General features: G+C 26.8%; 2 protein-coding genes across 2 annotated transcripts; both read left to right on the top strand.

Moving 5' to 3' along the window:
* Positions 1-6,129: 6,129 nt before the first annotated feature.
* Positions 6,130-7,325, top strand: LOC137809658 (uncharacterized). The gene has a single exon (XM_068610757.2). The coding sequence runs from the start codon at positions 6,318-6,320 to the stop codon at positions 7,188-7,190; it is 873 nt and encodes a 290-aa protein (XP_068466858.1). The 5' UTR covers positions 6,130-6,317; the 3' UTR covers positions 7,191-7,325.
* Positions 7,326-8,622: 1,297 nt separating this feature from the next.
* LOC137809657 (uncharacterized) lies at positions 8,623-9,642 on the top strand. The gene has a single exon (XM_068610756.2). It carries the CDS (start codon positions 8,632-8,634, stop codon positions 9,553-9,555), a length of 924 nt encoding a protein of 307 aa, XP_068466857.2. The 5' UTR covers positions 8,623-8,631; the 3' UTR covers positions 9,556-9,642.
* The last annotated feature ends 4,195 nt before the right edge of the window (positions 9,643-13,837 follow it).

Genomic DNA, 13,837 nt, shown 5'->3' with positions numbered 1-13,837 from the left:
TATAAACTATTAATTATATTGTGCGGGAAGAAGTTGTTTCAAAGAGAAACTTTTCTTAATTAGAAATAGTAATTTTAACCAACTCAATTAGAAAAAAATGGAAATGCATAAAGGGTTAAAAGAATATGATTTCCTTAAAACTTTATATATTTGTGTCTCCTTTTCCTTCCAATACAATAATAAAAACATTCATACTCACATTTGTACACATCCAAATATTTATTAAATATTTTTTCACATAAAAATTAATAAAAAAACATGATATTATCAATAATTTGATGTTAGAATAATACTTTTTATTATATTCAATAATAAATATATAAATAAATTATAATTGCATACATTTTGAAACAACATAACAAATAACGTCTTATTAAAAAAATAATAATTATCAAATTATACGTAGTTATTGTATATAGTTATATGTAATTAATTTAATAATTTGGGGAGAGAAAGTTTAATTTTAACCAACTCAATTAGAAAAAAAAATGGAAATGCATACAAAGGGTTAAAAGAATATGATTTCCTTAAAACTCGTATATATTTGTTTCTCATCTTCATTCCAATACATAATGAAAATATTCATATTCACACTAATACGCATCCAAATATTTATTAAATATTTTTTTTACAAAAGATAAAAATTAAAAAAAATGATATTATCAATAATTTGAGGTTAAAATAATACTTTTTTTATTATATTCAATAATATATATATAAATAATTTTTTTCTTAACATTGTTAAGAGCGGTGTGTAACCTTGATTTGGTGTGAAAGATAGGAATAATTTAAATGAATCTCTATACGGGTCCTAGGCGAAGAAAAGGAAAGTTGATTTCATTGCTTTTTCTTTTTTTCTATATAATATTTTCAATGATTAAAGTTGATTGAACAATTGAGGATGAATTTTTTGTTTATTGTTTAATGGTGTCACATGTGTTGCAATAATTGTCATATATTATTGGTTGTGCATAGACCTAATGAAAAATATTGGTTTAATTCCGATAATTGATCAAATATTAAAAATTATTAAAAAAAATATGAAACTGAAATTCTATTTAATTATTTTTTCAATTGAGTTTGTAGTTTTAAATAAATTTTAACTATTACCAAGATATATATTTTTATCCATAATTAATAAAATATTAAAAATTAAAAAAAAATATGAAACTCAAAATTTTATTTAATTATTTTCTATTTTGAATTTGTAGTTTTAAATAAATTTAAACCACTAAAAAAAAGTGTTTTTAGAAGGGTGTTACTGGCATTTTTTCAAATTTCATTCTTATTTAAAATTCAATCACAGTGATTTTATTATAAGTAACAATGAAACATAAAAAAATTATAAGTTTGATCTTTTACGTACAAAATTTTTTAGAATTTTTTTCACACTACATGATTTTAACAATAACTTGCTAGAATAAACAAAAACTTTTGAAAAGAATGTAATTATGGTTGTTATATGGATGTACAGTGGGATTTAAAGAGGAAAAAAAAATTCAAATAAAATAGTGTACATTTATTGTTATGATATACATAATATGTTTATTTTTATTTTAGTCTTCTTATACTTTAAAAGTCAAAAATAAACTATAAACACGAAAATTAACTTTAGAATACATCTTAAAAATATAATACATTATAATATATATATATATATATATATAACATTAGTTATAAGATGTAAAAAATTAAATTAAATTAAATTAAATACTTATTTTACAATCGTACAATCAAAATAATTTCATAAAAATATATTTTGGAATAAAAAACTATTGTGAAAATAAATAAAGATTGTAAGAAAATTGATAACATCAGTAGTGGATTGTTTTGATGATAATTAACTAATGTAAAATTTTGTAACCACATCTTGATTTTGTGGAAAATTGATATATTACAAAAAAAATTAATAAGAAAAAAAAGAAAAAATAATTGGAGAGAGAAATAAAGATTAGGAATAAATTGATAGTATGTTTTGCATCTTTTATTAATAGTTATAAATTTTCAATTTTTATTATGTTGTAATATGTAAGTGTTTTTATAGACAAAAACAGTGTTATGAAATCAGTTAAAGAAAATCTTTTATAATGTTATCATTTGCATTTAAAATCGATCCATTTCATATTTCGGGTGTTTTCTTTTTTATTTTTTTAAATTTTATGATAAGGAAATATTAGATAAGTTACTTTGTAGAGAAAATTAATATTGTTAACAAATATCAATTTTACTTGAAATTAATATATCAATACTCTTCTATATTTATCTTATTATTTACTAACTTAGTTTTCTTTACTGTAATTTTATCAAAAACTAGTATTAAAAAAATTATATAATCTTATTTAAAAAAAATATTTGGAATTTTAAAATTGTCTAATTAAAAGTAAATATAAATATTTAATTTTTATAATTTTTTAAATATTTTTTTAGTGTTTATTAATTTTCCACGTTTTAATAGATTATATAACAAAATGAAAAATATAAGTGATAAAATATCAACACTAGAACGACAAACACAAATTTGAAGACGGAAGACTAAATGTTTGAAATAGAGAGGAGAAATGAATACAGGAAGAAGAACTTATCGAAAAAGGAGAAACAACAATATTAATATGACAAATATTACTTCATAAATGAGATTACATCTATTTGATATTTGCATCAATCAATACAAAATGCAGGTAACAAAAATGTTATTAGTGTTTCATACTATGTTATTAATGTTCCATACTATGTTTTTTTTATTGGTGACAATCTGCATTGTAAAATTATTTAATTTGATTAAAATTTATATTTAATTAAAATAAAACTAAATTGAATAATCGGTAAATTTACCATGTATTACTACTATATGTTAGCTATGTTTTGATAAAATTTATGTGTCTTCTTACATGTATTCGTATTTATTAAAATGAACTGTAAATTTATATTGATAATATAAGTGTGAATAATGATATCCTTTATTCAATTTTAATATTAAATATAATTATATATAAATGACAAAAATAAAAAATATGGAGGTACGTTAGTGGTTGTGTTCCCTCTAGTATTTAATAGTATCAATAATATTTAATAATATTATTAATATTTAATAATTTTATTAATATTTAATAATATGAACAATATATAATAATATAAATAATATTTAATAATATTAATAACATTTATAATTTTAATAATATTAATATTATGAATATTAATAATATTAACAATAATATTAATAATATTAGTATGATGAATAATATTATTATAATAATTAATAATATTATTAATTTGAATAATAATAATAATGAAATTAATAATATAAATAATATTAAATATATGAATAATATTAATAATTTTTATGTTATTAATTATATTAATATTGATAATCATACTAATAATTATAATAATAATCATAACATGACAACAAAACTTGACTGCATTAATGGTTAAAACTTTTGAATTTGTGATCATTCAAGAGATTTGGCTTTGAGTACCACCCGCTCTGCTATACGTAATATGTATAAATAATAATTAAAAATGATAAAAAAAATTCAAATAATCATTAAAAATAAAATATTGTGAATTATTCTTGAACTAAAGTTCGTAGATAAATTAAATTTTTCTTATAATGTTACAAGATCAAATTGACTATTGATAACGAGAGACAAAAAGGTAATTAAACTAAAAATATATTAAATTATTTGGTCAAAGTCAAATTAATAAAAATAGAGATTTACTAGAGTATTTTTGTTTGGAAAAAAAAATTTTAGCTTTAATTATTTATTTGTATTCAAACACATAAAATGCTTAATTTTTATTTTATTATTTTAAAATTTGCTGAATATAATAATAAAAACGATTTATTCATCATATACAACTTAATATTTGAAATAAAAAAAATGTAAATAAAATTATATTTTCAAATCTGTAAATGAAATAAAAATATATTTTCAAACTACAAATTAAAAAATAAAGTATACAAATAAATCATTGTTTCTCCTTTCAAATAGTACCTTAAAAAGTAGGTTATGGAGGCTTTAGTAGCAAGCAAATGCTACCATGGTTCATTATTACAATAGTTGAATTATTTTGTTATCAAAATTAGTTAGAGTATAAGGATAATAACCGATGCTTTAGTAAAAATAAATTTCAAATGAATATAAGGTACAGTATAAATAAAGTATAGAAGTTATTTTTTATTTTATTAAATTTTAATTCAATTTTTTTAAATTTTAGTTTCTTTAACTCTTTATATGAATAAAAAATAATATGAACATGGTTGTTATTTTAGATTATATTTCTTAGAAGATAGCAAGATGATGATGAAATTTAACCAACTAATTCTTGATTTAAAGTAAATTTTTAACTAGGATTTTATCCTTTTTCTTTCTTTTTTGGGTGTTTGTAAAGAGGGGTTTTTGGTGTAGAGTTTGATAATTGAAACTAAATAAGAGCTCAATTGAATTTCTCAAAGTATATAAAGGAAAAATCGTTAAATAGACACAAAGTATATAAAGGAAGAATCGTTAGATATACACATTAACTTCAGGTAATAGTCGTTTTAAGAAGTGATTATTGTTCCTGCTAGGGAGATGAGACCTATAAAACTATTGAAGTCTTCCTCTCCTTCCTTCGGTCGGGCAGGTTGTTGGGTGATGAACTGTGATTCTTCTCGTCCTCATGTTCCTCCTTCGGCACTCGGTCTCGGGTGAACACCGAATGGGGTACCTGCGAAGGCACTTCGACGCTCAAGTCAGCAAAGCGAGTGATCAGTATTCGGGTAGGTGCACAGTAATAAATGACGTACCTTTCTCCTTGAGATGTGTGCTATTTATATTATTTTATTGGGCTTACCTTATTGGGCCTGATTAGCGAAGTGGATCTCACTTAGGTTGCATTACCTAATCCTTAATGACGGGTTAGCTTCACTAACATTGGTTTGAGCGTTAACGGTAATATGGGTCGGCCGACCGTGACGATTCCTAACGTTTCGGCCAAGTTCCCGAGGTCTCGGCCAATCCCACATATGCCTCGGTCAAAATGGCATGTGTCTCGGTAAGGATAACACGTGTCTCGGTCAGGGTGACACGTGTCTCGGTCTCGTCCATACCAGTACAATTATCAATCAATGCATTTAACTTGTTAAAAAGTATGTTTTATTATCACAGTGTTATATTGTCATAGTAGGTGACGAAATTAATAAATTTGGGATGTGATTTAAACATAGATTGTGTACTAAAAATAGATTATTAGGTGATATGTTAATGAAAATTCATATTCTGCTTACTATTGCTCGAGTGTCAACTTGAATGCTAGTGTGATAATATGTATAACTTAAACAATAATTTGGACATTGAGAAAGAAAAAAGTTGAAATAAGTACATGTGTTAACATTAATTGGAAACAAACACAGTAAAGTTAAGTCTTTAGCATGCAATTGGAAAATTTAAGTTTTTAATAGACCAAAATGATGTGTGCATGCACAAAATATGTTATTCACACAAAACCATTAATCCTGCATCACCTTTGATTTTGAGATTTGGAAATCTGAGATGTTTCCATAATATTTTTTTTCTCCTGAGCACTCAAAAAATATACACACCAACCCCTTGATAATGGGGCAGTAAGGTACATGTCCTTTTATATGTACCATATGATTTCTCAAGAAAAACATATAAAGCAATGTGAGGGACATTACTGGTTTAAAACATAGTGAAAGAGTTGGTGAAATCAGCAAGGAAGACAAAAGGGTTACAAGCCACTCGTGCACGCAAATAACCCATCATTTTGTTCTGAAAATCTGTAATCAAAATTATATGCAACTCTAATTGTTGTCATATCCCACGAGATCCGGATCTCATCCACAAAAAACCATTTATTTTGGCAATTCTAGCTCCTTACCATTGTGACAAGCCAGATAATGGATATCCTTGGAGCTGAAACAACACCATTTTTTTATTGTGAAATCAAAGGCAATGTGGCAGCAAAGGAGGCAAACTAGGTGATGAGTAATGAGGTTTTCTGATTGCCAACACTGGGAGGACATGCCAGTTATGCAAAACAAACCCATTTCAATACTATTTTGTTCTGTATTATATCACCAATAATAGTGCATAATGTTTGGCTGAGATGTGACAAACTCACCTAATGAGAAGGAAACACATGCTACTACCACTTGCTCACATTCATCATCAGAGGTTAGCTGTGCTGCCTATTTTTTTTAATAACAGATAGAAATCATGAACTGCACCTATATATATAGAGTGAGGGATTTGGTGATAGCAGAAAAACATTGAGCTTCCTTTGTAAAAGAAAAGAATACAAAAAGAGTAACCATGGCAAACAAGTTCCATGTTCGCTCAAATAGTTTCCCTACTGGATCTCATCCTAGCATCAGTAGAGTGGAGGAAGAGCTAAGCAAGCTCAAAACTTGGGAAGCCACTTCCACGTCCACCTCAAAATCAATTTGCACTGGCTTGTCCTTGTTATCAGATTTGCATATTTCCTTGGAAGATCTTCTCAACATGGCTTCAACCCAAAAGCTGATTTCCCACCATCAAGGTGAGAAATGCATGGAAGAGCTAATGGATGGTTCAGTAAGAATTTTGGATATCTGTGACATCACAAGGGACACCATGTTACAAATTAAGGAAAATGTTAAAGCCCTTCATTCTGCTCTTAGAAGGAGAAAGGGGGATTCAAGCATTGAAAGAATTATAGCCGAATATAACTTGTTCTCAAAGAAGATGAAGAAGAATGCCAAGAAGTTGATCACATCTTTGAAGCAGATGGAGAGGAAATTTGGAGTATCCCCACTCTTGGATGAAGACCAACAACTTGTTTCTTTGATTAGAATGCTTAGGGAAGTCATTGGACTGAACATGTCTGTCTTCCAATCCCTGTTAGCTTTCTTGACCGTGCCTGCTTCAAAGTCAAAGGCAACCAAATGGTTATTGGTAGCAAAATTAATGCACAAGGGAGTGATAACATGTGAAGAGAACACAGAAAATTCCAACGAGTTTCAGTGTGTGGAAGCATCTTTAAGCAACCTTCTAAATGAAGGTACCAATGTTGCAAGGGTGCAAGCTGCACATGAGAGATTGGAAGCTTTGGAGAATGACATCGAAATCATAGAAAATGGTTTGGAGAGCTTATTTAGGCGCATGGTTAGAACAAGAGCCTGCCTTTTGAATATCATGACTCAATAGATATTAGACAGTGTTCAGTCATGATTTTCTCTCCAAATCCTTCAAAGCATCCAAGTTTTAGGGATCAATGAAGATTGGAAATTTTTGTCCTATCAATTTTGTACATGTACACAATTCAATAGTCATTACAATCAAATACAAAAAAATGTTAACCCTATATTCCATATATTTTTGTTTCAAGTCACCTTTTTCCTTGAGAATATTCTTTCAAATTTATAGTGTTCCTCTGACTAAACATTATAATTACTAAGAATAATGTGTGACGAGCAAACCCCTTCACGAAACCTTCCTCCAAAGCGGAATTCAAATGCAATGCTTCTTAAACAAAAACTGCATAGCACAGTTGAGACTCTACAAGAATAAATTCTACTGTGAGTTGAAAGTTTTATATTCGATAAAAACCATATCCTTATATCCTAATCGATTATATGTTATAACAAGTAGAAAATCTACTCAAGATCACTTAAGAAAATGAATCATAGATCATACTAAACCAACCGGAAAAAAAAAAACTATTAACAAACGTAGACATAGCATGCTTTGCCAAGTTTATCTTTTGATCTCTTAAACTTATTTAAGTTTCTTTTCACCCTTACAGTTCAACCCATCTCAAAATCTCAATCTTCAACCTTTTTTAGTCTTCCTCTTCTTCTTTTTCCTCCTATCCTCTGCCTCACTTGCTTAAGAAAATTAATGGAGGTTATCACAGAGAACGTAAAGCGAAACTTGAATAAGGAGGAAGAAACATGAACAGAGATTAGGGGGAAGAAATTTTTTTTACATAGTTATAAAAGAGGCATAAACCATTCCCAAGTAAATGTTACAAGTGATTATATAATCTGCATTTTTTATTATTAGCAGTGTCGAACTTAGAACAAAGCACAAATGCCACTCGTGCACACACCTAACTAATCTAATGCTATAATTTGTGCATCATTTTGTCATTTGAATTGTAATAAACTTATCTCTCACTTCAATTATTGTGCATTTTCTAGTATATCTCATGAGATCAAGATCTGTATCTCGCAAAAACAATTTCATTCGTTGCAGTTTTAGCTCCTTCATATAGAGACAACTCAGTGGACATCTCTGAAGCAAGAAACAGAAACAGTGTAGTTTATATTTGAGATCAAGAGGGTGATGTGAAAACAGCAAACTAGTTTATGAGTTATGATGTTTTCTGATTACCAACACTCGGAGAACATGCCAGTTATGCACCAAAAACCTATTTTATTACCGTTGTGTCTTACAGAATATCACAATGTTGGACAGAGGTGGGACAATCTTACCTAATTCAAAGGGAATCCATGAGGGCACCACATGTTTTCTGTGCATGTTGATTAAGGGAGGTGCTCGTCTTTTTTTCTAGGCATATATTGAAATCATGGAATGATTAATGATTATCGATAGCCACTATAAATAATGAGGCAAAGGACTAAGTATGAGTGCACAATTCTGCAAAAAAGAACAAACAACAAAAGAAAAAGTAGCAATGGCAAGCATGTACCATGTTCGCTCAAATAGTTTTCCTTCTGCTTCTCATCCCAGCTCCATCAGAATAGAGGAGGAGCTAAGCAAAATGAGGACATGGGAAGCCACATCTACGTCCACTTCTGAGTCAATTGGCACTGGCCTATCCTTCCTTGAAGATTTGTTCATTTGCTTGGAAGATCTTCTCAACATGGCATCAGCTCAAAAAGTGATTTCGAACCATCAAGGTGAGAAATGCATGGAAGAGGTGTTGGATGGTTCAGTGAGAGTTTTGGATATCTGTGGCATTACAAGGAACACCCTTTCACAAGTTAAGGAAAATGTTCAAGCCCTTCATTCTGCTCTCCGCAGGAGAAAGGGAGACTCAAGCATTGAAAAAAGTGTAGCTGAGTACAATTTATTCACAAGAAAGATGAAGAAGAGTGCCAAGAAGTTGATCTCATCTTTAAAGCAGATGGAAAGTAAATTTGGAGCATCCCCAATGTTGAATCAAGATCAAGACTCTGATGCTGTGATAAGAGTTCTTAGGGAGGTCATTACAATGAACATGTCCATCTTTCAAACACTTTTGTCTTACTTGGCTCTGCCAGCTTCAAAAGCAAAGCCAACTAAATGGTTGATGGTGGCAAAATTGATGCAGAAGAGGGTAATATCATGTGAAGAAAACTCCCAGAATTTCAATGAGTTGCAGTGTGTGGAAGGATCTTTAAGCACCCTTCTAAGTGAAGGTACCAATGTTTTGAAGATGCAGGCTGTGCGTGAGGGATTAGAGGCTTTGGAGAATGCCATTGAAAACATAGAAAATGGTTTGGAGAGAATGTTTAGACGCTTAGTTAGAACAAGAGCCAACCTTCTGAACATAATGACTCCATAGAGAGTGTTCAGTCGTAATTTTGTCTGCAAATTTTGCCTAAAAATTTGTAAATGTGTATATACACGATTCAATAGTTACATAAACAAATACAACCAAAAGTTCATAGACTATATTTTGATTTCTTCTGCTTTAACTCGGCTTTTCTTTGTCGTGAGACATAGAATTACTTTTAATGTGTTGTTCTCATCTGCCTAAACACTAGTGAATAATACTGGGCAAACAACCATGTCCAATAGCCAAGTGAAATAATTATTGGTCATTAGAGAAATTTAATAAGAAAACCATCAATTCACTAATACTTTTTATCAGATTGGAGGAAAGAAATGAGTCAAGTAATCATAAGAGTTAATCTCATGTGATGCATTTATTATAAAAATTATACTTAAACCTTTTAAAAAAACCCTATTTGAATAAAAATTAATCGAAATTTCATGCCTTAAAAAAGTTAACCTACCTAATAAGTTTATCTATATAAATTTTAATTTAGATATCTAATAAATTAAACATTTTAATTGAAATCCCTTTTTTATTTTAATTTAAATCTAGTATTCATATGTGAATTAAATTAAATAATCTAAAAATTATTTTTAGATTTTGCAGTATGGAAATTAGATTTTGATATAAAAAGGTTTGTTGGATTTGAATTGCTTTTTTTCTATATGAAAAAAAAAATTAAATTCACTATCCAAAAATCATTTTTTTATTTAAAATTTTTTTCTATGCAAAAGATGACTTCTTCTGGATTGCATAATTGAAGAAACGTTTTTTTAATCCATTCTTATAAACAAGAGTGGTGAGGTGCATACGAAAACTATGGGGTGCATAACAGAATGGCCTAACGCAAGACAACACTAGGTTGTTGGACACTTGTGAGCAGCTGTTGTAGAATAATTGTTTGTGGGTAAATTCTTCTTGCACCTTCATAGTTTCTTTTGGCACCACATGTTTTTAAAAATACTTGTCCATTTTGAAATTTACAATTCAGAATACAAATATTCCATTTTGAATTTTACAATACAAAATTTTATGTTTTAAATTCTAGAATTTAGAATACAAAATTTGTATTCTAAATTATTCAATCTAAAATACAAATTTGTATTTTGAATTGTAGAGTTTAGAAATTATTTCTTTGTATTTCGAATTGTATAGTTCAAAAAGTATTTTTGAAATATTTTTCGAATTTTACAATTTAAAAAGTCTAAATTGAACTTTTCACACAAAATATGATGTGCATAAAAAAGGTGCAGATAGAAAACGCCTTGTTTGTGTGATTTTCTAACAGCCCATCATATATATAGATTGGACTTATGTAACATACTCCCTTCATTCATCCTCCGTGTTTAGTTTTCACATTATTCATTATCCTGTATACATTAAAAAGTGACCACTTTGTTTAAATTTAAAATAAATATTTTAAAAAAACTAGCTCATTATTTATACTAGCGGCTATTCGCATTTTTATTTTTTCATTTATATGTATTTATGTTTAATATTAAAATTTGAATAAACAATATTATAGTTAATACACTTATATTAATAATATAAATTTATAGTACATTATGCATAAAAAAATGTTATTATCTTTATGTATATCCGTATTTTTTATTTTCATCATAATCCTATGTGTATTCATATTTATTGAAATGAAGTATAAACTTATGTGTATTCGTAATTTTTAAACATTAATTTGTCTATATACATATGTTCTAAAAAGGAGAAAACATTCATTTGAAATGTTAAGATTTTATTGTAATGAATTCTTATTGGGAGATCAAATAAAAATTAATATTCCAGATATCTTTTATCTTTCCTGACATTAAAAAAATAAAATTATTCTTAACAAATATCTTTACTAATTAAATTATATCAATAATTAAGTAAATTTATATTACTTAAGTAGAAAACATAATTTACCTTTAAATGATCCTTTGTAATTTTGTACAAAACACGTCATCCATATTTTTTAAGTTTTTAAAATTTATAAATTTTATTATTTTCTTACCTCCATATTCTTATCAAAATTAAAAAAGAGGAACTTATTATCATTGCTAAGTATTATAATGTTTTTTTAAACTAAATTCAAGCTGAATAAAAAGACACATAAATTTTATCAATACATAATCAAAATAAAATAAAATATGAAGTAAGAATAAAATAGGAAAGTATTTAGAGAATATCTTGAATTTTTTATTTAATAGAAAAGGAGATCACTTTAAAACAGAAAAAATAACGTACTAATCTCTTCACTCTCTCGTAAATGACAACAAATAAAATAAATTTTTAAAATTAAAAACTATTTTATTAACTTATAAAATTATAAAATGTCGAAATAACTAAAATAAATTAATAAAATAAAATATGAAGTAAGGATAAAATAAGAAAAGAATTTATAGAATATCTTGAATTTTTTATTTAATAGAAAAGGAGATGACTAAAAGTAACTTACCAATTTTTCCACTAATGAAAACAAATAAAATAAAATTTTAAAATTAAAAAATTGTTTTATTAACTTTTTGAAATTATAAAATGTCAAAATAATCAAAATAAATCAATAAAATAAAATATAAAATAAAAATTAAATTAAATTAAATTAAAACAGTTAAAGTAGGAATCCCTTAACTATAGATTAAAATTATATAACTAATAAAACATTGAGGGATTAGAGTAACTTTAAAAACAATTACTTATCTTTTTTTAATTTCCTTTTAATATATTAAATAATGAGTAATTCATGTTTTATCATTATATTAAATAAATAAAATAAAATACTAAAAATGAGAAATAATTCTTTAAAGTCATTTTCAAATAGACTCGATCCCTCTTTTTCTATAATATTCTTTTATTTTGTATGTATTCCATTATCTATTTCATCTCCTTTTTTTCTACTGTCTTTTTGTTGTGTGCAAGTTTATTGTTTTTTTATCAGCTGCAAGTTTATTGTACAAATACAGTTTCTTTTCCAGATGTAAGATGTAAAAAAAATAATAATTTTCATAGCAGTGTACATTGGTAGTTGTGCATGTCAAGAAAGGACAGTTTGTGAAGTAGTGACACAGATGTGATACATAAGCAATTCATGTTGCCTTCTCTCACCTTTCTTCACTCATGTGAAGCTGATGTTATGTCTTACCTCCTTAATCATTCCTCATATGTAGTCTAAGAAATTTTTCAAGTCATGTGAAAGACAGATAATATTTTGTTGCAATAAGTATAAGATCGTGAATGTTTTTAGTTCCAGTATTAACATAATATCATTTGGTTAATTATCATTCAAATATTTTAGAAAATTTTATTATAACTATTAAGACACTTCAATTGATTAATATATATATATATATATATATATATATATATATAATTAAACTGTCATTTTGTCTCAACACTTAATATATTAATATTGAGTATAGGGGAGTGTAACTTCTAATCCAAGTTGAAACCAAGGTTACACTTTGGAAGTTAGTTTATATTTACATGCATGAATAATTTTTATCATTTTACTTCAGTGAAACAAAAGTAGGTTTAATACAAGATTTTGTTTGGCCTTTGGTTAATTAAGGTTTCAATTTTGTTAAAAGACACTTTCACGTTAGTGTCCGTCACTATTTGGAAAACAATGTCCCTTTTGAAAGATACATTTACACGTGAACACGTTTTAGGTGTAACAACTAATGATGATTATTGCAATCCTTAAAAGGAACTCTGTGGAAGTGTTGTTCGTGCAATTCAAAATTATAATAATAATAATAATAATAAAAAGAAAAAAATAGTGCCCTGTGAACCTGGATTTGTCATATATGTAATATAACTTCAATCATCTCAATGCTAACTCCATAGATTTTCCAAGTTCATAGGGAATGATCTTTCAAATAGCTTTAAATCATGTTTTTTTTCTTGCAACCAGAAGAGAAGAAGAAAAGAGAATAGAGGAATAGAGAAAGTGATAAAATAAATTAGTCTTTTTAGGAGAAAAAATAACTTATATATATATATATATATATATATAAATCGATGAATACAGTTTATATTACTACAATTAATAACAGACATAAGTGTTAGTGAGCAAGTTGCAATTATACATCTAATCATTTTGCCATTTTATAACCCAAATGAAGACCTACCTTAAATTAAATTAAGCTTCATTTAAAAAAAACACAATTTAAAATAAAATAAAAATAAAATAATATATATATATATATATATATATATATTTACTAACAATAAAAATACGCGTAAACTTGTTTGTATTTTTATCACACCAATAAAAAGGAATTATTTTATTTTA

The sequence above is a fragment of the Phaseolus vulgaris genome, chromosome 2 (genome assembly GCF_051622355.1).
Source record: "Phaseolus vulgaris cultivar YP4 chromosome 2, ASM5162235v1, whole genome shotgun sequence".
NCBI lineage: Eukaryota > Viridiplantae > Streptophyta > Magnoliopsida > Fabales > Fabaceae > Phaseolus > Phaseolus vulgaris.
Note: the sequence above shows the minus strand (reverse complement) of the source record. Positions and strands in the feature narration are given on the sequence as shown.

Excerpts from the sequence above, each read along its gene's own strand:
- LOC137809658 (XM_068610757.2), top strand. The coding sequence starts at position 6,318 with ATGGCAAACAAGTTCCATGTTCGCTCAAATAGTTTCCCTACTGGATCT.
- LOC137809657 (XM_068610756.2), top strand. The coding sequence starts at position 8,632 with ATGAGTGCACAATTCTGCAAAAAAGAACAAACAACAAAAGAAAAAGTA.